We start from the raw sequence: 27,993 nt of genomic DNA on the forward strand, positions 1-27,993 counted from the left end.
CTAACAAATAGTCGTTAATACTTTATTATGAAGAAACTGGTCTTTCTTGACAGTGTCCTCTTACAAGACTCAACTATCCTATGTGGGTAAGGACAGGAAGTGAGCTTTCTTTTTTTTTTTTTTTAAAGGAAAACAGTTAAGTGTTAGGAAACTCTGAACCTAAATCTATATAGCAACATTAAGCAACGAGGAAATGAAATTATGATTTATTAATTTACATAAAAATTACTTTTTACATTAAGGACTAATTTCTCCGATTGTTAAAAACAGTTTGAAGCTTTTACTACTGGGGCTCATGGGGACCGGTCTGCTCTTCGATCACTTGCTTCACAACCTCTGCCAGCTTCAGTCGGTCTACTTTATCTGTGAATCCACGACCTGGAACTCAAGAGAGAACGAGGTCAGTTTCCAACTCTTCACATGGCCAGAGCCAGCAGCATACTTCACCAGCCAGAATTGGCCCACTGTCCAGAAGCAGTTCAGATCCTCAGTTTTCAAGCAGCGACTGAGTAGTTTCACAAGCCACAAAACCAGAGATCACTGGTACAACCAACAAGGCACTCAGACCCAAGTACATAAAAACTCCTAGCAGCTAGCCCGGGCATGGTGGCGCACACCTTTAATCCCAGCACTCGGGAGGCATAGGCAGGCCAATCTCTGTGAGTTCAAAGCCAGCCTGGTCTACAGAGTGAGATCCAGGACAGCCAGAACTTCACAGAGAAACCCTGTCTTGATAAAACAAAACAGCCAGGCAGCAGTGGCGCCCACCTTTAATCCCAGCACTCGGGAGGCAGAGCCAGGCAGATCTCTGTGAGTTCGAGGCCAGCCTGGGCTACCAAGTGAGTTCCAGGAAAGGCACAAAGCTACACAGAGAAACTCTATCTCAAAAAACCAAAAAAAAAAAAAAAAGAAAGAAAGAAAAAACAAACAAAAACCCTCCTAAATGTATATAAGAAAGTTACAACTGGGTAGAAAGACAAGGAAACCGAAGTGATCAGTAGGCATCTAATCATGGTAAGCACAGTCACCAGGCTGATGCCAACCAAATGCACCCCGTAGTCAGTGACACTACAGAATCCGCACAGTCTGAAGAAGCAACAGCCAAGCTGGTGCATCTGCAGATGCTCAGAGCCTCAGAGCACCTCAGTGAGCATTCCTGAACCCATTCAATTGCTTTCAAAACATGGACAGTGCCTGCTCAGAACTGGTTAATCCAAGCCTAGGAGGTAAGAAACCATTTCACAAGCTGTTCATCAGGACACAGAAAAGTGTTCCCAACAGCCCTTTCCTTGTTTATCAAAACAAACTAAATGTCCACTCAGTGTTGAGTGGACAGTATATCATGAGAACATAGATGGAACTCACAAATAAAATACTGACTAAAAGAAGCCAGAGACAAAAGAACATAGACCTATCTGGTTCTGTTTATACAGAATACAGAACTTGGGGCAGGAGGACTGGCCCAGTGGTTAAGAGCACTTGCTGTTCTTGCAGAGGACCTGGGTTCAGTTCCAGCACCTCATTGTGGCTCACAATCACCTGTAACTGCAGCTCCAGGGACACTGACCTCCCCTAGTGACCTGTGCAGACACTAGCACACATGTGCTAACACAGACATACATGCAAACACTCACACACATAAAATCGAGCAAACCAACCCCCTGCAGACTACAGAACTAAGAGTCAGGGTTGGAACGGCCTTTGAGCGGAGGGCTGGATGGAGACTACATTTCTACTGTGATAGAGGTGTGGATACACAGCAGTGTTCGCACTCTGAACACTCACAGTACACACTCTGTACAGCCCCATCACACAGTTCACGTTTTAAAACAAATCCCCTGTGAAGTGACTGTTCAGGTGTAGGGTGGCCAGGCCCATTCAGGAAACATGCAGGGGACAGAGTCAAAGCACGCCCCCTCTGTTCCCCAGACACTGGAGCGGGTCTGATACAGTCTACTCAGCTGGAGATAAAATGCCACCCCAGGCTGCGGAGAACAGAGCAGGGAAAAAGTCTCCCGCTCCACCTTGTTGTTCTGGGGAAGAAGTTTGCCCAGTGGCAGATCTGGGAACCCTTCTCAGTCAAATGACTCTGAGCTTTAACAGATGGTTCTGGAAAACTTTCTGGTACTCTCCGACTGCATAGTGTTGTTCCTTGATCATCTGGTCAACAGCCCAGGAATGTGGGGCATGAATCTGGTTTTGTTTTGTCTTTGAAATATTTGACAGAGCTCTCCAGTGTTCATTCTGTAACCCACAATGCACTTTGTAGAAAACAGGTGCAAGGAGCAGACAGCAGACACGCCTGGGCGGGTAAAGGGGGGCCTGACACGCCTGGGCGGGTAAAGGGGGGCCTGACACGCCTGGGCGGGTAAAGGGGGGCCTGACACGCCTGGGCGGGTAAAGGGGGCCTGCCCCCGGAGCCCCTTCTCTTTACACACCATCCTAACCTGGCTCTGGCCTCAAAGAGCCCGTCTGTGTCTAAGGGACGGAGCTGCTGCATCTTACCGTTCCAGCTGAAGCTCTGCAAAGCGTCCCTCAGGAGCTTGCACTCCCGGTTGTACTTCCAGGCTTCCTGCATTACTTCATTCAGTCTCTCATCTTCATTCTCTCCTATGGGCAAGAAAGGAGAGGAAGTTTCCATTTTTATGTAGCATCACGGGATTTTAGCATCAGAAATGGAAGGACGTGATGACCAACGAGTTGAGAAAAGTATGACACAACATGCATGATTTGCTAGAACACTGGCTTCCTGCGGATCCTGGTGCCCCAGGTGACCCTCTGGTCACTGAGCTCTTCTAAGTTTGATTTTAAAATCTTCACCCGTGTGCTCTGACAAGCCCAAGGCTGAGTGCTGGGAGTCAGAGAAATGTGAGAATGTCTCTGAACAAAACCACCTAGCCAAGAGAGAGGAAGAGCAAGGCTGTGTGTGCTACTCTCTTCCTATACTCATCCCTTGCTTCAAAATACTCAGGCATGTTCCCAGAGTGCTCTTAAATGGCAAAGGATTTAGGAAGACAGGTTAATCCAACCTTTTCTGACCCCACCTAATATGAAGCTTCATTCATTAGCTGAGAACAGCAGCTCACACCCCTGCCATCTGAACAGGGAGGCTCTTGGGATGGGGCTACGTCCTGTAAAGGCAGTCAAGCCCAGGGCTGGAGGCTGCAGCAGGGCCAGCTGTGAGCTCGTGCAGTGTCCTTATCACAGATGCACGGTGTTGCACTGTGAAGGTCCTAGAAATGGTGTTGATGGCCTCTAACCAATACCTAGACCTTGTTCACATTTCCATTCTTCACCCGATACTTTGTGCCTTCATTGCAAAACTCAGACAACACAAATCACTGCCATACCTGGTACTGGCAGATAGCCTGAACTGAGAACTTCACAGAAAACCAAAGACACAAACTTACCACGTGTCTGCACTTGGCACTGTCTATACTTCCTAGTAGATGTGGACTCCCTCATATACTGTACTTAGTGCAAGAGACAAAGAGACCATCACAAATTATCCACTCCTGTCACATGCACACCCATGTGCGTGTGCGCGCGCGCACACACACACACACACACACACACACACACACACACACACACACACGCAGAACATTAGTAAGTGGCATGACCTTTACCAGCCTGGGGGAGGATACACTGGGCAATGACATCTCGAAGCTTTTCCAAGGCAACATTTGAATCCTCAGCTCCATTCTCATGGTCGTGTATATAAATACCATCCTTTGGCTTGGTGCTTTACAAGCGTGGGGAAAGATAATAGCAAGGTAAGACCTCAGAACCCAGCTCCAAACTCAAGATACCAGAACGTTCAGAAAAAAGTAACTACAGAGTGTGTCCACCTTCTGAGGCCACTTAAAAACTCCATACTATCTACCCTCTGCAGAAAGAGGGCAGACCCCTGGCTGAATTCCCAGCACTCACCACTCAACCATGCCTACTCTGAAGATCAAAGAAATAAGCTCACTTACCCAAGTAACTTCCTCTTTCTCAGGATGGGGTTGTTCACGGAGTGTAGGGGTTTGAGGCTAACCTTGAGGTCCTGGATCCTCATGTTGGCCAGCTGCTCGGCATGAGCCTGCTGGATCCCCGCGACCACTGCCTGCATGTAAACACTATCATCAGTTCCCCTGGCCTGCTGGATGCCCGTGACCACTGCCTGCATGTAAACACTATCATCTGTTCCCCTGGCCTGCTGGATCCCCGCGACCACTGCCTGCACGTAAACACTATCATCGGCTCCACTGCCTTCTGGCTGTTGAACACTTTTGGTTATGTTGCCCACGCTCATTCTGAACTCTAGGATTCATGCGATCTGCCAACCCAAGCTCCCGAGTGAGCACTGGGAGTGGTGTGCCACTGTGCTTGGCTCTGCAGCTTGTTTCCTTCCACATTTGTTACTTGACACTAAAAAGCCAATCCAAGACAAAGGAGATCCATAAAGTATGTTGATGGCATACAAATTTTCAGGCAGAGGATTCTCCCCCTAGATCAGTGAGGCCCAGAGGGGCCAGCAGACCACACCTAAGCCACCTACCAGCTAGCCTTCTTGAGTAAGAATAACATAACTAATGCTAGAGAGATGGCTCAGCAGTTGTAAGTACACACTGTTCCTACAAAGGACCCATTTCAGTTCCCAGCACTCACAACAGGCAGCTCACAACCACCTATAGGTCCAGCTCAAGTGCGCCCTCTTCTGGCTTCCAGAAGCACCTGAATGCACATAATGGCACACAGATAATGAAACAATAAATCTTCATGTTCCTCAAGCAGCCAGTAAATAAAGTGTGAGGCTCTCTGCCTTCTTCCTGGGTGGCACACACCCTCAGAGATGTTCATTTCTGAATTCCCACAGCACCCAAGATCTGGTTTCTAAAATAATTTGTTTGCCTTCCCAACCAGCCTAACTTAAACCCCTTGGGGGAAGGGACCATATGTGCTCTGTGCCACCAAACCCACACTGCAAGTGTAAAAGGTAGTCCTTGGAGACAGGAGAAAACAAGCATGACTGTTTCCCTTCAAGCCCTATATTCAGTCGGCCCAACTTCCCTTTCTCACACTGTCTTTTCAGACACCCAAATAAGCTATCACTCAAAACCTTATCCATCATCAGCTGAGCAGAGGGCAGCACATTATCCAGAGCCTCCGTCGAGTTAAGCCAGGGATGGTCCAGCACTCCCTCAATGGTGAGTCTTTCCTCTGGTTTGACCTTTAGGAGCCTAGAGAGAAAACACACCAACAGACACAACATGCAGAGATGTCCCCAGAAGAAACGAAGGAAGTTTGATTCTACCAGCTCCTACAGGCCTGGGGCTTGGAGCAGCAAGGCAGGACGGGGAGCCAGTCCCATCTACTTGTGGGTACACTAAGAAGTCTCCTGGGCACCAGATTGAAAGGGGCACCAGAAGTTTTATTCAAAGATACTTCAAAGCTGGGTGTGATGGTATCTGTCTTTAATCTCACCACTCAGGAAGCAGAGGCAGGTGGATCTCTGAGTTCAAGGCCAGCCTGGAACAAAGCAAGTTCCAGGACAGCCAGGGCTATACAAAGAAACTCTGTCTCAAAAAGGAGAAAAGAAAAAAAAAAAAGACAAAAACCAAACTTCAGGACCACATCACAAGATTCAGTAGACAGACCAACATGCCTATAAGACCTGCTGTATTTAATCCCACACTGAGGTTTCTAGGACAATGCTTCAACTACTTTTGGTTAATAGTGGCTGTAAATTAGCTGAAGGCCATGCAGTTTTCAAACAACAGGCTGTTATCCAAGATAAAAAAAAGGAGATCCCATCCTATGGTAGGACCTGAACCTTTCTTTATTCAGAGGCAGTCAACAACTATGACAGACCGTCGTCATGTGGCGCTTTCTCATAAGTCAACAGTCTCTCTAGCAGCTGCGTTGGGTCATACTTCATGACCTCACAGCCATTCAGGCTAATGTAACACTTAGCTCACCCCCGCATACTTCTGGGCTCTCTGCAGCACCACCTCTTCTAACTACATAGCCCCTCATCCCAATGTCTGAGTCAGGACAAGGCCTACATCCCTCGTCAAAAATATGGAAGAAGGTCTGAAAAATGACACTAAAGATTGACCTCTGACCGCTACATGCATGCACACCTCCACACACAAGAAGCAGAGAGCCACCAAGATGTATTACAGAGCTGGGCATACAACAGAGAAGCAGCATATGAAGATGGATAGGAGTTCAAACCCTGCCCTCACCATCACAGGAAGTCCTTATACATTTTAGGAACTAGTCTCCCTGTACAGCAGACTCCCTAAACCACCACCTCACTTTTTAAACTTTTTCGTTTGATACAGGGTCTATGTAGTCCAGGTTGGCACTGAATTCATGATTCTCCTGCCTCAGCCTTCCAAGTGTTGGTCTTACATGCAGGGATCAGCATGCCTGGCACAAGCTCACTTTTAAAAGGAACTGCTGTCAGTAGGACAAGTCAAGCAGGCACAGCTGGACTGGAGGAACTACATCTCAAGTTCAGCTCTCCTGACAGGTCTGTGTCAGCTCTTCCTCATGGACAGTCACTGTGCCTTTTTTTTTTTTTTTTTTTTTTGGTTTTTCGAGACAGGGTTTCTCTATATAACAGTCCTGGCCTCGAACTCACAGAGATCCACCCGCCTCTGCCTCCCAAGTGCTGGGATTAAAGGCATGCGCCACCACTGCCCACGTAATTCTTTTTTTTTTTTTTTTTTTTTTTTTTAAGATAGATTTATTACGTATACAGCACTCTGCCTGCATGTATGCCTGCACGCCAGAAGAGGGCATCAGATCTCATTACAGATGGCTGTGAGCCACCATGTGGTTGCTGGGGAATTGAACTCAGGACCTCTGGAAGAGCAGTCAGTGCTCTTAACCTCTGAGCCATCTCTCCAGCCTCCGTCTAATTCTTTTTTTATATTTATTTTTATGTTATACTTGAGTGTCTGCCTGCACGTTATCCGTGCACACGTTATGTGTGCAGTGCCGGAGTAGGCCGGAAAAGAACATTAAGCCCTATGGAACTGCAGTTACAGGCAGTTGTGAGCCTCCATGTGGGTGCTGAGAATCTAGCTCTGCAGGAGCAGCCAGTGCTCTTAACACTGAGCCATCTTTCCAGCCCTGATTCGTTTGTTTATTTTTCTGAGACAGGGTTTCTCTGTGCAGCTTTGGAGCCTGTCCTAGAAGTCGATCTGTAGATCAGGTTGGTCTTGAACTCACAGAGATCCGCCTGCCTCTGCCTCCTGAGTGCTGGGATTAAAGGTGTGCACCACCACTGCCCACTAAAAGAACTCTTTACTCAAGCTGTGTAGAGACAGTGAACCAAGCAACAAAGCACTTCTCTTTATCCTGCATCCCGCTCAGGGCTCCCTAAGCACCCTTTCAGCAGCCCAGGCACTCACTTCCTCACAACATCTTTGGCCATCTCTGAGATCTGGCTCCATTCTTCTTCTGGAAACTCGAAACTTCCTGTCATGATCTTTCTCCGCATATCCTTTGGGATAGTCCGACTGTGGTGTTTGGAGTAAAAAGGAGGATATCCACACAGCATCACATAGATGATCACCCCTAGGGACCACAAGTCACAGCTCTGAAAGCAAAATAGAAAATAATCACTCTGATCAGAGAAGAGCCTCCAACTACAGTCCAGGTGTGTGCAGCACCAACACATACAAGCTGCTATCACCAAGGACAGTGGCAGTTGAGGACATCTTAGAAGACTGTGTTCTCTTCCTGTCTCTGAGAGCCACCAATACTGCATGTGTCTATCACATGCACATCAGCCAGTCTTGAGCAAGGAAGCAGAAAGCTAAAAGCTAGCTCGCACAGGACCACATGCTGTGTCAATCTGGACGGTGGAGAGAGTGTTCACCACAGTAGCTAAGACATGTGCACGCTGGCGCTAAATGGAATGACCATTTTGAAAAGGCCAAAGCAGTGCAACAAAATGTGGAGGTCTAAAAGCATTCGCTGTTGGTCACATATGACAACTGTATCCTACTCTATTCTTGTTAAAAACTTCTAACTGAATTTAAAAAAAAAAAAAAACCTATATAGATTACAAATGAAGAGAATAAATTACAAATGAAGAGAACACTGTCAGTAATTATAAGTAATGAAAGAGCAGAGAAAGTTCTCCAGGTAAAAGCCCCAAATAAGAAGTTTCTCTCTTAACTCTCCTGAGTAGTCAGGTATGAGATCGGAAGGCATGTTTCACATTTCCTTGAATTCCTCACTACTCAGTCTTCAAAGATAGGTTGTAACAACCCTAGGGCCACATTTCTCTCTACAGTAGCTCTCGTGAGCAGCCTTGGGTGGGAGGCTGCACAGGGTCAGTGTGGGGACCGTCAGCACTCAGTACTGGCTCAGTGCTCTGGGTCTGCAGTCACCTGTCCCGCAGGATGCACACATGCAAGCTCCTTCAGGCCCAGTGTCCAGGAGGTCAAGGGATCCACCAGTGAGCACTGAGCACAAGTGCTCTGCTGACCTCTGTGTGTGTGTGTGCTTGTGCACGGTTGTGGGGATGCACACGCTATGCACTCTGCAGTGAAGCCACAGGCTAGCCCGGTGTCCTCCGCTATCATTTTTGGCATTATTCCCTCGGGAAGGGTTATCTCACTGAACCTGCCATTGCCTGGCTAGTACCTGCCAACTCCACAAATCCTTCTGAAAGCTCCTGTCAAGAGCGCAGCTTAGTGGCCTAAATGAAGCCACACATTGTGAGTGTGGGGATCCACAGCAGTTATCCTAGGCTCCCATCACCTGTAGCTAGTTTCAAGTGCTCAAAAAAGCACTTTTTACAATCTGCTCAGCAACTCCAGAACCCATTTCCAGCGGTGCTGGCCTCATGAGGTCCGCAGAGCCATGTCTGGTGTGTGGCTGTAGATACAGACAGCACCAAGTAACCAAGCAATTGCTCTGCACAGAAGACACTGTTCAAATTAGGCAGTTCTGTTTAAATGGACCTCCTCTTATCTTTCTCAAACTGGCATTTTATGAAGCACCAGGAATGACACCATCAATGGCCAGAGTGCTCCAGTACCAGTTTTTCAAAAACGGCCTTCACTTGTAAAATGAAAGCTAACCAGGCCACTTCTGTGTTGTCAGGGGACTGTACCGTGACGATGGCCCCTGCTGCAGGCTCTAAACAAGGACCTTACTTCATCTGTCTCAGCAGATGAGAAACTTGGGTCCCACTTGGGTCCCTCCGGTACTGCAGCTGCTGCGGCACCCCACCATCTCACAGAGTCACCGAGTCCACAGTGGGAAGGGGCTGACCACCTCCTCCTCCCTCACCTTGTTGTAAGTGTAGGGCGTTGGCGAGGTAGGTATGATGCCAGACTTCTCCTTCTGGTGCCTTCTCTGTGCTTCCAGTACCTAGCAAAGAGTCAGACCAAATGAGACAGCTTGTTGGAAATCACACCACCAATGTCCCACAGCTGGGGACCAACGACAAGGTGAAAGATGAAGCGACAATCAACAATCCAAAAGTAATATCAGGGCTGGAGAGATGGCTCAGTGGTTAAGAGCACCGGCTGTTCTTCCAGAAGTCCTCAGTTCAATTCCCAGCAACCACATGGTGGCTCACAACCATCTGTAATGCCCTCTTCTGGCATAAAGTCATACATGCAGACAGAGCACTCATATACATAAAATAAATAAATAAACCTAAAAAAAAAAAAAAAAAAAGACAGAAAGAAAAAAGTAACATCAGGCTGGGCAGCAGTGGTGCACACCTTTTTTTTTTTAAATATATTTTTTAATCTTTTATTTTTATGTGGAAGAATGTTCTGCCTACATGTATGTCTCTGCACCACAGTGCTCTTGGAGGCCAGAAATGGCTGTCAGATCCCCTGTGACTGCAGTTACAGATGGCTGTGAGCCACCATGTGGGTGTTGGGAATTGAACTCAAAACCTCTGGATGAGCAGCCAGTGCTCTTAACCAGTGAGCCATCTCTCCAGCCCCTGAAATGCCTTTAATCCCAGCACTTGGAAGGCAGAGGCAGGTAGATTTCTGAATTCAACGACAGTTAGGGCTACACAAAGAAATCCTGTCTCTGTCTCAACCCCCACCCCCAAACAAAAAAACCCTCAAAAAACCTCAACATCAGGCTTTTAGCCAGGCATGTTGGCACACACCTTTAATCCCAAGCATAGCCTAGTCTACAGAGTGAGACTCTGTCTCAAAACCAAAATACTTTCAAGCTTCCTTCTTACAGCTAGTAATTTATCAGTCAGTTAAGGATGTGTCCAGCTAGACCGAGCACATCAGGGTCAAGTCCTTTTATCTTTATCCCCAAAGAGGAGATTTGTCTCTTCTTTCTGACCATTAGGGAGTCTGTGACCACTGGCCTGTCCCTGGAAACGCTCTTATGCCTATGCAAAAGGAGATCCACACCAGCAAGATGGACTTCAGAGACTGTAAGAGTCACATGGATCTTGAAGACAAATGCTCCCAAGAAGGTGGCTATTGCCACCCACGGGACTGTCATTCTGGCCAAACTGTTGGTTAGGCCAGTGCACAGGACAGCGGTCTGAGGCTCTGTACCAGTCTGCTTTATCACCAGACCTAGAGACACCGGTGCCATGTCTGCTACAACACTCATGCTGCTGCTGGCAGATGCCCAGTCTGAGACCTCAGGCACCGTCTCCTTAGGCATTTTCACAAGATGCTTTCAGGGCTCTCTGCAAAACCTACAGATCACCTAACAGACTCAGAGTCTCTTTAGAAAGGCCCACATCAGAATCTCACTCTGTGTTCTAAAATTCCTTTTGAGTTATGTCTGTGTATGCACAAATGTGTGTGGGTGTCCTCGGAGGCCAGAAGAGGGCATCAGATCCTCTGGAGCTGGAGTGAAGACACTGGATCATCGGGCTGTTGGGAACTGAACTCCAGCCCTATGCAACAGGAACACGCACTCTTACGTGCCAAGTCTTCTCTCCAGCCCTCAGCAGTGGACTCAGGCTCACCTCTGGCCAGCCCAGTTTTTACATAAGAGTAAGTCAAAGTGGGGCTGGAGAGATGGCTGGATGCTTGAGAACACTCGTTCTTGCAAAGGACCAGGGTTCAATTCTCAACACCTACATAGTGGCTCACAACTATCTAATTCCAGTTTTAAGGATTTTATTCCCTCTTCTGGCTTTCCAGGGTACCAGGTATATACATATATTCAGCCAAAACACTCAATATATAAAATAAATCTAATTTTTTTCAAATAAAATGAATTAGCAGAACATGGTAGTGCACACCTTTAGTCCCAGCACTTGGGAGGCAGAGGCAGGTGGATCTCTGTGAATTCAAGGCCAGCCTGGTCTACAGAGTGAGATCCAGGACAACCAGGGCTACACAGAGAAACCCTGTCTTGAAAAACTGAAAATAAAGTGAATTAACTAAACTTGAAAAATAAAACACTATAACAGCATAAAAGTATTAAACACTAAGAATAAATCTACAAAGGTACGTAAAAAACCTGAACAATGAAAATTATACAAATAATAGTGAGCAAAAACATGGTACAAAATAAATGGAAGCTGGGCATAGTACAAAATGCCTATAATTCCAACATTTTAGTGGCTGGGGCAGGCAGACAGAGTTTGATCAGGTATGTTCAGAGGGGAATGATCAAAGGATGAAGGATCACGAGGTTGAGGCCACCTTGGGATAGGGATATAGATGGGGTGTGTATGAGGCGTTCTTAAAAGCAAAAAATGTAGTAACCCAACGTGGTCATCACTGGTGGGCTAATGTTGTCTAGAGGTCAGTGTGCATGACAGCTCCCCGACAATCCCAGTCAGATCTCAGGCTTTTATGTCAGAAACCAAGAGGTTCCAGAGACCACAGGGAAACTGGAGGTTAGAGAACTAACATCAGCCCTCTAAGGCGATGCCCTCGATGCCTGACACGCAGCTGCTGCTGAGAGCGGTTCTACAGAACACAAGCGACACAATGGAACACTGGCATGAAGACAGCTGTAAGCATAGGAATCCAGTCTGCACGAAAACTCGCACACACGTTCAACTGCTGTCTCCTGACCACCACTCCAAAACAGCAGAACAGAAAAGACTTCATAACAAATGTCCTGGCCCAGTGTGTATTCAAATGCTAAGGCTAAGCTTGCATCTACAGCTAATCTATGTGTAAAATTGACTCAAATGGGTTCTAGAACCTAAACCCACATAAAATTCTTGCAGTAATTTTTTTAAGACAGGCATTTAGGAAGTAGAACGATGAGTTCAAGGTCATCAGTCAGCCACACAGCCATTTTTACGCCAGCCCAGGATATATGAACATGTCATAAAACACGAACTGTGTCCATGTATGTGTCCATGTATGTGTCTATGTTCATGTGTGCAGTTGCATGTGTGTACAGGAGGAGAAATCAACATCGGGTGTTTTTATCACTTTCCACCTTATTTAATGAACAAAGGTCTCTCTCAAGGAAGAGGAGCTCACTGATGAGCAAACTCAGAACGCTCCTGTTTGCTTCCCCCAGCACAGGAACTGCAGGTGTGTGCTGCAGCTCCTAGCTTGTAGGAACCCAGCTTTTACACGAGCACTGCAGATCACACTCAGAGCCTCCTACTAACCCAGAAAGCACTTCAACTGAGCATCACCTCAGCCCTAAATGTTTTTGCTGGGCATAAAAGTGCATGGCTGTAATCCCAGCACACTGGAAGGAGAGGCAGGAGGATCAAGAGTTTGAGGTCAGCCTGTGCTACAGTAAGACCCTTGTCTAAAAGAGCAGCAGCAGCCAGCCATGGTGATATATGCCTTTAATTCCAGCAACTGGGAGAGAAAAGCAGGCAGCTCTCTCTGGGGTTGAGGCTAGCCTAGTCTACATAGTAAGTTCTAGGCCGCCAGAGCTATATAATGAGACCCTGTCTCAAACAAACAAAACCCCAAACAACCAACAACTACAACACACACACACACACACACACACACACACACAGAAGGTGGAGAAAGAGAAGCAACTGTATATCGCATTATAATCCTTTCCTTTCTCTTCAGTTTTAGTCATGCAAGATCAACCACAGGCAGTAAGACATGAAAAAAATTTCTACGAGTGTGTTTTAAATCATGTCATGCAATGGTCCTGATTAACAGTTGCTAGTCTGGCAAAGACGGCAGCCGTCACTGCTAACCGAGTGATCGGCACAAATCGGGGGCTGTTCGAAATGCATATCCACTTACATCAGTGTTCACCGGGCAGCCAGAGTGTGAAGGATCTCATCCAGCAATGTTTTGTGGAGCTGAAGAAGGCACACCCTGGCCTACCCATTCTACCCCAAGAAATGTTTGGAGGTGCAGCCCAAGCTCTGGGCCCACTGTACTTCTGGCCAAGAGAAGAGTACTGATGAGGTAACCAGGCCCTGGAGGATGTGCTAAGTGGCAAAGCCTGAAGCGTCTTCACTGAGGACTGTGAGCAAGAGTACCAGAACCTGGGCTCTACTGGACTGAATACAGTGTGGGAAAATGTGCTCTTCTGTTCCTTATAAAGTTTATGCTGTACGAAAAAAAAAATTGCTAGTCTAAAGCATAATGTGTTGCACCATGCTATTATGCTCAGCAGGCTGGATATATTGAATGCATTTTTGACTCACAGCACTATAAATGCATGATGGGATCAGTAGGGCACAGCCCATGGTAAGTCAACAAGCGATCTTACACAAAGGGTCTCACAAAACCAACAACAAACTTTCCAACTATCTCATTAAGTCAGCTTTGACCCAGTAACTCTAGAAGCAGGCAAAGGTATTACAGGAGATTACAGACCAATAGTCTCCGACAGAAAATACAAATGCCTTACCAAAATATTAACTCACGAACATTCAGGTGTAGTACTTCATGCCTGTAATTCCAGCACTCAGGAAGCTAAGGCAGGAAGACTGCTGTGAGTTCAAGACCAACCTGGGCTAGTTTTAAGACATTATTTTAAAGGGGGGGTGGAGAGGAAAAGCACTGAGAACAATGTAACACACATGCACTTTCCTCTACGGGAACAGAGAGAACTCCCTTAGCCTTCCACTGACACCCACAGAAACAGAAGTTACCCTAGACTTAGTGGCTAAAGTGAACTTTGCTTCTGTAGGATGTCTGTTCTTATGTTGACATGAGCCTGTCCTCCATGGTAGTCTTAGCTGGTTCAATGGAGCAGGAAGACAGAAAGGAACCTACCAACTAAAGGTATGCATTACAACAACAGGAACTTCTAGGGATGGAATCCTAATAAATCTACAGAAAAAACAATCATCAACCAGATGGCGGTGGCTCACTCTAGAGGCAGGGGCAGGTGGTTCTCTGTTGAGTTGGAGGCCAGCCAGGGCTACATAGAGAAACCCTGTCTTGAAAAATGAAACCAAACTAAAACAACAACAAAGGACCAACAAAAATGATGAAAGTACACTCAGATACTAGGAAACAACGTCAGGTACAAAAATCCCCTGCATCTCCATAACCCAGTGGCATACAGCTGGAAGACGATCTCAGATTCTACGTACAGGATCCCCCAGCGCACTGACAACTCAGGCTCGTGTGTACCGAAGACAGGTCATACACACGGAAGGACAGCAAAGCGGCCAAGTCCAGACTGGGACCGTGGAAGCTGAAGGGCTTCCTTCCTCATACTGTTGAGGATCAGGCTTACAGAAAGCTACTGCAGTCAGATGAATCTCAGCAACACTGCAAAGTAATTCCATAATGCAACAATTGTTTGAACAAGTGCAGCTGCAAAAATGTGATTTCCACTGGACACAGTAGCCACACCTTTAATCACTCAAGAGACAAAGACAGGTGGATCTCTGCATTTCAGGCCAGCCTGGGTTACATAGTCAGACTCTAAGAAAACAAAAGAAGCCAAGACAACAACAACAAAAAACCCACAAATGACAAAAGCTATTGTAAGGTACCTTACAGATGGGAAACTATGAACTCAAAATTAGTAAATAAATTTTTTTTCCCCTCAATTTTGAGACAGAGTTTCTCTGTGTAGTTTTGGTGCCTGTCCTGGATGTTACTCTGTAGACCAGGCTGACCTCAAACTCAGATTCACTTGGCTCTGCCTCCCGAGTGCTAGGATTAAAGGTGTGTGCCACCGCCACATGCATAAACGAATATTCTTAATTAGCAGCTGTATTAAAAATGGCCAATAGTGCATGAAAAACAAACACAGTCTGGCTGTAGAATGGAATACTACCTAGCAACAGAAAGGACTCTATTGACACATGCAGCACAGATGAGTCCCTTCTAAAAGCACGTTTCAATTACGTGTTTAGTTGCTGGGTATGATGTGCATGTGTGTGGCAGCACAGGTGTAGTCCAAGAACTCAGTTCTCTCCTTCCACCATGTGGGCCCCCGGGAACCACATTCAGCTTGTCAGGTTTACACACTGAGCCAGCGCACACCCCGAGTCTCCCTTTTCTACAGTTGTGTTTCCCACGGTTTCAGTTCCCAGCAGTTAACCCCAGTCCAAAACCATAAGGTAAGAAACTGCACAATCTTAACCTACAAGTTCTGCACCACTGAGTACGCTACGTGCAGCACCATCCTGCTCCACAGCACCTGGGACTGGACCCTTCCCTCCACTAAGAGTATCTGCCCTCCACCCCTACACACCTGTGAGTCACCTAACAGCCTATTCAGATATCACAAGGGCAAGATCACAGTGCTTAACAACAGTGCCATGCACAGGAGTAGTGATAACGCTATGTCCTGAAGTCTATCACAGGCAGATACAGGAAAACACGTGGAATATGTGGTGGGGGTTGGTAGTATCTACAATATAAAGCCCCCTGGCTTTCCTGGATCTATAGTGTTTTACAGCATGTAAACAAAACCTCTAAACTATAGCTTAACAAAAGTTGATTTTTAAAAAATTTGTGCGCTGGGTGTGATGGTACATGCCTTTAATCCCAGCACTCAGGAGACAGAGGCAGGCGGATCTCTGAGTTTGAGACCAGTCTGGTCTATAGAGCAAGTTCCAGGACAGTTGGGGCTACACAGAGAAACCCTGTCTAAAAAAAAATAAATATTGTGCATGGTCATATCGTGTGTACATATAATTACATGTTTTCATGTGAGTTCAGGTGTGTGCACGCTACAGCACACATGCAGGGAGGTCAGAGGACAACCTCACATGGAGATAGGTCCTTGCCTTCCACCGTGTTTGAGGCAAAGTTTCTTGTTTCTCCACTGCATATGCCAAGCAGCTAGCAGGTGAGCTTCTGGGGACTCTCCTGTCTTCACCTCCCACATCACGACAGAACACAGGGACTGTAAATACATGCACATCAGCCTTATGCAGGCTCTAGGGACTCCAACTCAGGTCCTCAGACTTGTGCGGTAAACACTTTACCCAGAGCCTAAAAGCTGATTTTAAAAGCAAAATTCTGCTGGGCGGTGGTGGTGCCCGCCTTTAATCCCAGCACTCAGGAGGCAGAGGCAGGAGGATCTCTGTGAGTTCGAGGCCAGCCTGGTCTACAGAGTGAGTTCCAGGAAAGGTGCAAAACTACACGGAGAAACTGTCTTGAAAAACCAAAAACCAAAAACAAAAAAAAAAAAGCAAAATTCTATACTAAATGAAGCAATCTAGAGGTTTCTGAATCTGAGTGCCTGCTCCCCACCTTGATACAAGCCTAGAAGAGAAGGAACAAGAGCTGGGACTGGAGAGATGGCTTGGCAATTACAAGCATGTATTGCTCTTACAGAGGATCCAAGTTCAATTCCCAGTATCCACAATTACCTATAACTCCAGTTCCAGGAAATCCAACACCCTCTCAGAGCCTGCATGAGCACCTATAGTAACATTCTTATATAAAAATACACTTGCCAGGTGGTGGTGGCACACGCTTTTAATCCTAGCACTCGGAAGGAAGAGGCAGTTGGATCTCTGTGAGTTCCAGGACAGGTTCCAACACTACACAGAGAAAACTCGTCTTGAAACCACCCCCCCCCCAAAAAAAACCCAAATTAAAAAAATACACTCATAGTTAAATCTTTTAAAAAAAAAAGAAAAGAAAAGAAAAAGTAGGAACAAGAGGCTACAGGCAATTTGGCAATACACTGTAAGGAAGAAAACATGCTTACCTGAGGTGCTACATAATAAGGGGTAAACTGGGGTGTCATCAAATCACCTTGGTCAACTTTAGCAAATCCAAAGTCACATAATTTCACAGGGGCGTCCTGAAAGAAAACACACTGGGGTCAATACTGCACAGCTGTCAGGAAACACTTTTGGAAGCCAGGTGTGGTGGCTCATGCCTGTAATCCCAACACTGTGGACACTGAGGCAGGAGGATTACCATGAGTTTGAGGCCAGCCTGGGCTCGAAGATAAAACCCTACATATATATAAAAGGAAGACAATGCAGGCATGAGGTTCTTGTCAGTTTCTAGCTGAGACCTGAGCCTGTGAAGGGCATATGGAAATTGTTCTTAGTACGGAGGGGCTGTAGCAGGCCCAGAACTTATGAGCACTTCCTGCTCTTGCAGAACGCCTGGCTTTGGGTCCCACTCCAGTCCCAGGGCATCCAATGCCCTGTTGGGCCTTCACAGACACTGCATACACCTCCAGGGAAAACACTCACCCACACAAAAGCCAGTCAATCAATCAGTAATCTAAAAGTAATCCAGAAGAAAGTCAGCCTTGATCCATAGTTGTGAGCACAGTTCACAGTGTCTTAGACTACTGGCCCCTCCTCTCATCACCCCCGAGCACTGCTTCATTCTGAACATCAGCTTCATGGCAACTAGTGCAACTGACTGGTGGAATATGGGGTAGGAGACAGGAATAGACAAAAACAAGACAGGGCTAGCAGCAAATCAAACAACTTTCAAGGTGACATAAAAAAGCACGTCAATTCCTGCCTTTCCCTAGAGGCCCTCCGAGTATAAATTTGTAAGTCCTGTAAATACATCCGTGCTGTCCAAATCACCCATGTCACAGGTGTCACGACATTTCTGGGCCCTAACAAGGAAACAAGTGGGGAACAAGTGTTAGAAGCCTCCTGGCCTAAAACCTCCTGCACACGGACTCGGTGTAGCCAGAGGGAAGCACACACCTGCCATCCTAGGACTCAGGAAGCAAAAGGAAAACTCTGAGTTTTAGGCTAACCTAGTCTCTGTGAGTTCCAGGCCAGCCTGATCTACATATCAGGACAGTGTGCCAAAGACAAAACAAGGCTGGGGATGTACCTCAGTTGGCAGCGTGCTTGCCTACTATGCTCGGAGGAGTCCTGGGTTCAATCCCCAGTGTCCATAAACTGAATGTGATGATGCATATCTGGAACCCAGCACTCAGAAGGAGGTAGAGGCAGGAGGATCAGAAGTTCAAGGTCATCTTCAGCTGCAGAGCAAGTTCAAGGCCAGCCTGGGATACACAGATTCTGTCTAATGAAAGAAAGAAAATCAAACAAAACAAAGCGACAGCATCAAACGAGGAAAAGCAAGTTTTCTCACCAAAGAGTTATCCTTGAAAAGCAGATTTTCAGGCTTGAGATCTCTGTGCGCAATGTTTAGCAAGTGACAGTGCTGTAGAGCCAGGGCTATCTGAAAAAGGGCACAGTGGGGCAGCCACTTCTTAGAAAAGCACCGGCTCTCACACACCTGGCGTGAGAGCCCAGGGGTTAAGTCAGTTACAGCTGTGCCCAGTGTCGGTTTCCAAACAGAAGCTAAGACACACCTGGGACATCAAGACCCAGAAATGAATTCACCTTACTTTAACTACAGCCTGTAATTACTAAACAAACCTGAGTGCAAACGATCCTTTGTCAGAATACAGCAGGGGATGCATCCTGTAAAATGCCCTGCTGGGAGAGATACTGTAGGGGACCCCACAGGCAGCATCTTCAGTAGGCAGGGGCTTGCCCAGAGGGGAGCAGGACTGCACCTCAGAGACAATGGCACTCTAGGGAGCTGAATGGTAGACAAAACCTTCCAGCCCGCTGGCTTGATTTTCTACCTCATCTTACTTAATGACATTATATCTGTCTGTGTAGCCCTGCAACAGTGGTTTTTTACAGATGATCAGAGCTCATCCTTTAGTCTCAGTATTTGAGAAATGAACGGTGTAATTTAAAAGTTAAACAGAAAAGACTCTGTAGTTCCTCAACTCGGTGTGCGATTCTCAGCACTTCAAATACTGGTTGCTCCCTAGTCAGTCGGAAAGGAGGCATCAAAAGACACTTGAAAACTGAGGGTGGAAAATTGGCGAGAGCTTTCTCATAAAGCTAACTGCTGGGCCGTTTGCCATTCTGGGGTCTGCTTGCTTGTTCTGAAGACAAGCCTGAGGTTTAGCTTGTCACCTCTATGGTGGTCAGTGCTGGCTGGAGTGCGGGTATTACATGGGACATAAATCATTTACACAATAAAATATGATGGATTATGACTAAGAATCATTCACTATTATAAAAATCTGAGAAGAGTATTAAAATCTGCAGAAATAATGGGTGGCTTATGCAAGAAACATCTCAGGTAGAGATGCCTGAGAACAAGTTTATATTAAAGGATCTTCCAAGTGGGCATCAGCATCCAAAGCTACCTGTGCACAGCTGCCATCAGTCAGTGGAGGACACTCTCCCAGCAGCCTTGGGACACAGGTGACACAGTTAAGAATACAATCCTCCCTCCCAAAGTAGAAAGGGGTCCCACTTCCCCATGAGGCGTCCTTTCTGGTTATAACAAAGCAGGCAATGAGAGGTCAAATGGAGCTGTTCTTTCAGCTGTCTTCCCCGAGGGATGCAATTGGACCACTTAGCCAGAGGGTCGGCGCCCCCTGGCCCCTGCACACCCGCCCGCCCGCCCACCTGGTGGACTTGCCTGCTTTGTTACTTGGCTGGCTTGCTTCTCTGTAAAGTGCCGGTGCTGGCTGATCCTGTGAAATAGCTCGCCCCCTTCCATCATCTCCATTACAATTAAGAGTCGAGCCCTGTTTGAAAGCATTTGATTTTGTTAAGTTAAAAAAAAAAAAAGAAAAAAGAAAAAACGCTGAGCATCAAAAACTGCCATGAAATATGTAACCACTATCTAAGTTCAGGGTTATCTGGCCACTAATTAAGTGCAATGATCCTCATATGCTCAACTAAACAAAGAAAATAGAAAAAACACAATAGAACATGAATTGGGTTCCTGTTCCTTCATATAAATGCTTCTGCTTCCATCCAAATGCTTTCACCAACAGAGGATAGTTGTGGAAAACAATCGAGTTCCCATTGGCTTTCAAGACTCCACCTCTTTTTACCAGCTCCACAGTGCCCACTTCCCACAGCCTCTGGGAGGCAGGCGGCACTTACACTACGCTGCTTTCTAAGGTTCAGAAGGCAAGGAAGAGGCTCCTTTGCTGGCTGCCTACTGTACTGCCATGACAGCGTTCACATCTCAGTCCACCTAAGGCACTTCCCAAATGTGCAGCTCAAAGAATAATCATGGTTTCTTTCTTCAAAAGGGAAGTCAGATCCACAACGGGGGCTTTGTATCAGCCTCTAAGACTGGGTCTGGAAGGACATTTGGGCCCCTCTCACCGATTTGGAATAAAATCTATTTCAATTCCAATTTATTTATTTATTTAGAAACATAGTCTTACTATGTGGGCCAGGCTAGACTGGAATGTATGATCCTCCTGCCTCAGCTTCTCAGTTCTAAGATTACAGGCATGTACCACTATACCTGGCTCTTTAATGCTTTATTTTGCTTTTAACTAAACTGTAACACGCACGCACGCACGCACGCACGCACGCACGCACGCACACATGCACACACTCTATTGCTGACCTATAATCCCCAACCCTTAAAAAGTTTTTTAAAAAGAGAAAATAGTCAAATCAATGGTAGAGGAGGGGTAGCAGATGAAACAAGATTTCCCATGAGTAGCTGGTAAAACTCAGTGCTGAGACTTTGGGCGTTTGTTACATAATTCCGCTCTTACAAATGTTTCTATGTATTTAAACACAAAGAGAAAGAAGTAGGAAAAGGAGAGAGGAAGCGGGTGGGGAAGGGAAAGAAGACACAGAAGAGGGCAATCCTGTACAACATGACCTCCACATGGGCGGGCGTATGGTGACCGCCCTGTGCAGTCTTACCTGGGACTGGACTCGTGAGGAAACTGTACACTGTTAGCAAACACTTCAATAATCTGAACTATATTGGGGTGTGTGGCACACATCATGTGCAGACGCACCTTAAAGAGAATACAAGAAATGTTTGTGCAAAGGAAATGCCATCATTTTCCCCAAATGTCCCATCAAAAACTGACCACACTGAGTCCAAAGGATGTCTACTTCTGTAAAATCCTTACCACTTAGACTAACTAATACAAAAGAATCTTGTTTTCCTATCCGGACCATCTCCTCAGTATTTTCTCCCAAATAAAACTGTACTGACAGATCCACTGTCTATGTCCTCTATTAGTAAAAGAAAACATACATAACTCATTTATTTCAAGATCACCGCTACTAACTGTAAGAAGATGTGAGGCAGCTGGAAGGGAAAGCTCACATGCTGGCTAGCTCTCCACACTGTGACAGAACTCGACAATGTGAACAGGGAAGAGAAGTTCAGTAGGACAGAAGATTCTCCACACATCTCTCTATCTGCCAGGAGGGTGCCTGCCTAACTGTAAACACGGACATATTCTTAGGCCCTAAAAACATCTAAACATGTGCTAGAGAGATGGCCAAGTGGTTCAGAGTGTTTTCTGCACATCCAGAAGACCCAAATTCAGGTCCCAGTACCCACGCTGAGTGGCTCACATGACCTGTAACTCCAGCTCTAAGGCATCTAATGCCCTCTTCTGGCCTACACAGACACTGCACACCCCTCCCTCTCTCCTGTGCGCGTGCATGCGTGTGTGTGTGTGTGTGTGTGTGTGTGTGTGTGTGTGTGTGTGTGTGTGTGTAAACAAGTCCAAGTACTAAAGGAACATACCTCATTTCTAGCTTTTGGACGATCGAGAAGGATTTTCAGTGCAAACCGTTCTTGAGTAGACTTCTTCACACAGACTCTAGGTGTAGAGGGGAATCACAGTGGCAGTTAGGATCTACACAGCAAATGCCAGGAGGGCACGGCCTGTAGAAACTCTGTCTCAGACAGACAGACAGACAGACAGACAGACAAATACAGACAATCTTCCCTAGAGCAGCGGGTGGCAGGCAAAGTCTCTGGGTCTCGACCCAGCAGTAATGTCACAACGCAGAAATGACAGCCTCTCAAAAAGTAACCCAGTCCTTTCCTACATTTTTAAAAAATTCCTTTATTTGTTTTTATTGTATGAACGTTTTGCCTGCATGTAAATCTGTTCTCCACCAGGTCCCTGCGAAGGTCAGAAGAGGTCATCAGCTCCCCTGCAACAGGAGTTACAGGTGCCTGTGAGCTACTTTATGGGACTGGGAATCAAATCCAGGTCCTCTGCAAGAGTAGGCAGTTCTCTGACCCATCCTTCCAGTCCCACCTTTTCCATTTTTTAATTACATTTTTCATTTCTTATTTTGTGTGTGTATACATTTGGAGGTCACAGGGGAACCTGCAAATCAGTTCTCTCCTTCCAGTATTATTGTTGGTCCCAGAGATTGAATCCAGGCCACGAGAATTGTATATAAGCGCCTCTACCCAATGAGGCATGTCACTGGCCCAAATATTTTGACATCTTAAAACTAACCTGTAATTCTATAGACCATGTGACCTTGCTACCTAGCTGTGTCTAGATGTAAAAAAAAGCTTTTACTAAGGGGCCAATGAGATCTCTAGGACCCACATGGAGGAAAGGAAAACCAACTCCTGAAAGTCATCCTCTGACTTCCACACATGTGCTGTGGCACACATGTGCACCCATGTGCGTGTGTTCACACACATTCACTCATAAAAATGTAAAAAACATAATCGTATAAATACCCTCTACTCTAGCTCAATAGTACATGTTCTTTATACCCACAAAACCCAACACTAGAACCAAATCCAAAACCAAACAAAAACTCTACTGTACTTTAAACCCAGGCTAATTCTCAAGGCACATCTGATGCCTGTAGCTCAGGGCTGTTTATGTGTCTCCTCTCAGAGCAGTGGGCCCTGTTTTCCACATGGGTGTCTTACCTGACTGGACCGCTAATTCCCGCTCCCAGCTTCTGAGTCCAGTTGATACTATATTCTTCTAAAATGGAGGTTTCCTATTAAAAAGGAGAAAAGGGGGAGGGGCAGAGATGATTCCACTGTTAAGCTAGAGAATTGAGCAGAGGTAGGACAGCCTGGTTCAGCACCTCACCTTCTAAACCAGTCCATGGGCTTTACAACTGCACTTGTCTGCTTAACTGCCACCACCTCCCAATCACTACCTTCCAATAGCACAGGATCCCCGCCTACGCGGTCTATTTAAGTAGACAAATGATGCTTTACGGAGGGTGTCCAAGTATTACAAGGTCAGGACTTCAGATGGGTGCGGAATCCGTAGCATACAAGAGGCCCACATCCATCCCAGCACTCCACCCCCATGCTCGTGCACACACACAGCACAGTAACTCGTGCATGTGCACACACGGCACAGTAACTCGTGTGTCTTCACCACAACAATCAATGTACTTTCTGAGATTCAGAAACTGTGTCAGCTATCTGTAGAGGCTTACATCCTTGAACCAACTGTTCAGCTTGTGTGGAGAGGAGCGTGGTGGACTCTCAGGCCTAACCCTCCACCCATGTGAAGGTGATAGCCTACTTGAGAGAGAGCAGACAGGCTACGTGTTCAAGCCTGGCATTCGGATACCTGCTTTCACAACAGGAAGAAAAGCACTTGCAGACCCACTCCAGACTGCTGCTCCTCAGTAACCAACCACCATAACCACCTGAGAATGTTTAAATTCAAAATGACCCAATGCCCAGGCCCCTCACTTGAGATTCTAGAACAACTGATCTGGGATGGAGTAGATGAAGTACTCTAGATTCATTCTCCATCCATCTTTATCTGGGTAGACCACCAACATTCTCTGAGGCTCAGTGATAACAGAACAGGAGATTCTCAGACAGTGGGAAAGGCCGGCAGCTGCCTTCCATAAACATGTTTAAAGCTGGACAAAATTGTCAAAACAAAACAACAACAGAACTGCTCTTGCCTTTCCTTCCAGCACCCAGGAGGCAGAGGCAAGCCAGCCTGGTCTACATGAGTTCCAGGCCAGCCAGGACTGCAGAGGCAGACCCTGTCAATTGTCAAAACTATTTCAGAAGAGTCTAAGCTGAACAACAGAGAACTGTCCTTTTCAACCCACTAGAAGTGAGGTCAAACGCAGCATGCAACCTGGCTCCTGCAGCTCCTAGCCTCCGTCCTCACTGCCCAGAGCAGTCAGTGGTGTGGCCTGCTCCCAGCGTGAAGCTGCCTATGAAAGTAAGCCATGCTGCTGCTCTCTTGGACAGGGAAGAAGATGGTGGACTGCGCAGGTAAGAGCAGGAGAATGTAGGTGACAAGGGACAGCTGTGCTAAGCTCCAAGACAATGGTCCTGGCCACGAATGCAGACTCTGTGGCTTTGGAGGGCAGACCGATACACAGACCAGAGAATAAGGCCGAAGTGAGCTCTCCACGGAACTCTTTGATTAATGGACTAGAAAACCACAAGGACTTGGGGGTTGAGAGGCCAGGGAAAATCTAAAGGCAGAAGGGACTTTGCAGTCAGCTCCATTCTGAAAGGACTCCAGAACCACAGGGGTTGAGCGGCAGGGGTCCAGGCCTCAAAGAGTTCAAAACACTGGAAAGTCTCTGCCCACATCAGGGGCTGACATAGCTAGACAACACACACAGGCTGAGAAAAACAAAAACCTAACACCCCTGAGCAGACATTAGCATGCACAAGGAAAAGAAATTCCCTTTTAGTTCTAGGCAGCTACAAATGTAACAGGCTGGTGGAGGAGTCAGAGTCCATAGTCATTACAATGTTACCAAATGATCAACTTTAAACAAAAATTACTAGAGATATAAAACCCATGAAATTATCATCCAATAGAAGAGGAAAAAAAATAGTAACTATATCTGACTACTGTACACAAAGATTCTGCACAGACTCAATAGTTTCTGTTTTGTTTTGAATTATTTTCATTTTCATTTTATATGCAGTTTTGTCTGTATTCAGGTCTGTGTTTGAGAGTGTCAGATTCCCTGGAGCTGGAGTTACAGACAGTTGTGAGCTGTCATGTGGTTGCTGGGAACTGAACCCAGGTCCTTCTCAAGAGCAGCCAGTGCTCTTAAGTGCTGAGTTCTCTCTCCAGAGCCTCCGTTTTGTTTTGTTTTGAGACAAGAGTCTCACTATATAGTCCAGCTGGCCTTGAATTCAGAGTTAAACCGCCTCTGCCTTCCAAGTGCTTGGATTAAAGGTGTGTTTCACCACGCCCTGCCCTTTTTTTTTTTTTTTTTATGTGTGGGTAAGTGTACAAGTGCCCTGGAACCAGAAGGTGTCAGATCCCTTGGAGCTAGAGATATAGACCATTGTGAGTGGCTGTGGGCCACTCAGTATGGGTGCTAGGAACCAAACTGGAGTCCTCTACAAAAGTAGTGGGTGTTCTTTTTTTTTTTTAAAGTTTTTCAAGACAGGGTTTCTCTGTGGTAGCTTTGCGCCTTTCCTGGAACTCACTTTTGTAGCTCAGGCTGGCCTCGAACTCAGAGATCCGCCTGGCTCTGCCTCCCGAGTGCTAGGATTAAAGGCGTGCGCCACCACCGCCCGGCTTTTTTTTCTTTTTCTTTTTTTTTAAAGTAGTGGATGTTCTTAATCACTAAGCCATCTTTCCAGCCCCACCCAGAAAAAGTTGTGGTGAGTTTTTTTTTAATTTCTTTTGTTTTTAAATATGCCCAAAGAGGGCTCAGGTAATAAGCACTTGCCATCAAGCCCGAGCTGTATCCTTGGAACCCAAATGATAGGAGAGAACTAACTTTCATGTGCACACACACACACACACACACACACACAGACACAGACATACACACACAGAGACATACACAAACACACATTTTAAAATGTCCTTAAAACTTTTAATACATTCGAAGACTAAAAGAAACAATACTGATACTGAGTCAAACTAAGGACTTTTTTCATTTCTTTTTTGTTTTGTTTAAACGTTTTTGATAGACATCTCACTGTGTTCCTAGGCTAACCTAGAACTCCTGGCCTCAAGCACATGCCACCATACCCAGCAAATATAAATACTCTCAATGGTGAAACCAAAACAATGAAGGATAAATGCATGAAACTGTCAAACAAAAATATGAAAAGTGTCAACACATAACAAAGCTGTCACTCTTAAAAAAAAATAAACAAACAAGTCTATTCTGGCAGAGCAGTGGTGGCACATGCCTTTAATACCAGCACTCAGGAGGCAGAAGCAGGCCAGCCTGCTCTACAGAGCGAGTTCCAGGACAGCCAGGGCTACACACAGGAATCCTATCTCGAAAGACAGTCATTGTTACTAGGGTCATTCTAATTTATGTACTTATTGATTTATACACAGAGTTTGTAGCCCTAGGCTGGCCTCTTAAGTCCCTATGTGGCCAAAGATGACCTTAAACTTTCTATGATTTCATTGTGTACCTGTGCAGGTGTATGTCCTCAAAGACCAGAGGACAACGTGCAAGCGTAAGTTCTCGACAGGCAGTGGTGGCACACGCCTTTTATCCCAGCACTCAGGATTCAGAGGCAAATGGATCTCTGAGTTCAAGGCCAGCCTGGGCTACAGAGTGAGATCCAGGACGGCCAGAGCTACACAGAGAAACCCTGCCTCAAAAAAACAAACAAAAAAAGAAAGAAAAAAAGTTGATTCTCTCCAGCCTTGTGGGTCCATGGATCTTACTCAGGGCATCAGGCTTGAGCTCAGGAGCCCTTACTCACCAAAACCTCAAAACACAGTTCTGATCTCTGAGTTCTGATCCTCCTGTGCACTGGGATGACAGACTTGCGCCACTGTGCCAGTTTTATGAAATGCTAGGGATCAAACCCAGGGATTCGTGCATGGTAAGGAAAGTACTCTACCAACTGCACTACATTCCCAGTCTCGTTTGGGGTCATTTTAGAACAGAGGGTGCTGTTAGCTCCTCTGAAATAAACTCTTGACTCCTAGGAGGGCAGGCAAGAGAACAGGAGGAAATGAATGCACAGATAAGGAGGGAAAATCCGAAGAACTCGTTTTGGACGAAGGCGAACCAACTTCTGGACCTGAAGCACTCAAACAGGCTTGTTTCAGACCTAACAGGAGGGGTCAGTTAGAGCCGCTGCCAAGTGTTGCAGCGGACCACCGAGAAGCAAATGCAGGCATTCGGGGGCGATGAGACGTGAAGAGTCCTACGAAGCCCTCTTAGTTTTACTTACATCAAGTATCCCCACGCTACTCACCTTCGTTCTAGCTGAGCACAAACTACCCCAGCCAAGGAAGATTGGAGAGAATCGGACATCCCCACCCTGCACAACTCAGCACGGTCCAAGGATCCCGGGGAGGCTGAAACCCGGATTCACCAGATTCTAGTGACTAGAACCTCTAAACTCTCATCCAAGTTCTCTCGATTTTCCGAGGCTGGCGCTGAGAGGAATCACAGGACAAAGCAGGGAAGAAGTGGCATCTCTCCCTTACCTTGATGGCTTTCTCCATGTCGCTATCCTCCGACATGCTCCGCAGGGCTCCCACAGCCCGGAGCGGCGGAGGCTGCGCGGCTGCCCGGTCCCCTGGCAGCCGAGGAAGCAAAGGGCTCGGAGCTCGGGTCCCCGGGCCTCGGGGAGACGGGCAGTGCCCGCCACTGGGGACCGGAGGGGATGAGGGCCCGGGTGCCGGCTCGGCTTCCACAGGCGGCTCTAGGCTGGTGGGGGCGGCGGCGGCGGCAGCGGCGGTGGCCCCTGGGGACAAGCCTTTGTGCTGGGCCCCGCGCAGCCGCTTCCCGGCCTCATCCCCGGCCGGGGAGGCAGGCTCCCGGGGCAGGGCGAGACGGGGAGGGGCCCGGCCTGGAGCGCCGTGCGGGGGGTTTGTGGGGCCGCCGCT

The 27,993-nt window shown here is 46.8% G+C and overlaps 1 protein-coding gene across 4 annotated transcripts; it reads right to left on the reverse strand.

Annotated features, from left to right (window-relative positions):
• Nucleotides 1-190: 190 nt before the first annotated feature.
• Mapkapk5 (MAPK activated protein kinase 5) lies at nucleotides 191-27,993 on the reverse strand. 4 transcript variants are annotated; one of them, XM_059248749.1, is made up of 14 exons: nucleotides 27,592-27,991; nucleotides 23,091-23,164; nucleotides 21,930-22,005; nucleotides 21,086-21,183; nucleotides 19,827-19,935; nucleotides 18,468-18,557; nucleotides 17,098-17,193; nucleotides 9,307-9,387; nucleotides 7,413-7,600; nucleotides 5,108-5,228; nucleotides 3,981-4,111; nucleotides 3,630-3,745; nucleotides 2,506-2,610; nucleotides 191-378 (listed from the first exon to the last, which is right to left on the reverse strand). In XM_059248749.1, exons 1-14 carry the CDS (start codon nucleotides 27,625-27,627, stop codon nucleotides 284-286), a joined length of 1,416 nt encoding a protein of 471 aa, XP_059104732.1. In that variant the 5' UTR covers nucleotides 27,628-27,991; the 3' UTR covers nucleotides 191-283. The 4 variants fall into 4 exon arrangements, with proteins under 4 accessions (XP_059104732.1, XP_059104731.1, XP_059104733.1 ...); XM_059248748.1 differs by having other exon boundaries at nucleotides 3,624-3,745; XM_059248750.1 differs by lacking the exon at nucleotides 27,592-27,991 and adding an exon at nucleotides 23,755-23,847 and having other exon boundaries at nucleotides 3,624-3,745.

Source organism: Peromyscus eremicus, chromosome 23, assembly GCF_949786415.1.
Source record: "Peromyscus eremicus chromosome 23, PerEre_H2_v1, whole genome shotgun sequence".
Classification (NCBI taxonomy): domain Eukaryota; kingdom Metazoa; phylum Chordata; class Mammalia; order Rodentia; family Cricetidae; genus Peromyscus; species Peromyscus eremicus.

What these genes read in the sequence shown, in the direction of transcription:
- Mapkapk5 (XM_059248748.1), bottom strand. Translation starts at nt 27,627, where the DNA reads ATGTCGGAGGATAGCGACATGGAGAAAGCCATCAAG. An exon ending in TTTTCAAGGATAACTCTTTG is followed by an intron (nt 17,194 to 18,467) that starts GTGAGAAAACTT and finishes GTTTTCTTTCAG; the next exon opens with GACGCCCCTGTGAAATTATG. An exon ending in GCCAAAGATGTTGTGAGGAA is followed by an intron (nt 5,229 to 7,412) that starts GTGAGTGCCTGG and finishes TTTTCTCTCTAG; the next exon opens with GCTCCTAAAGGTCAAACCAG.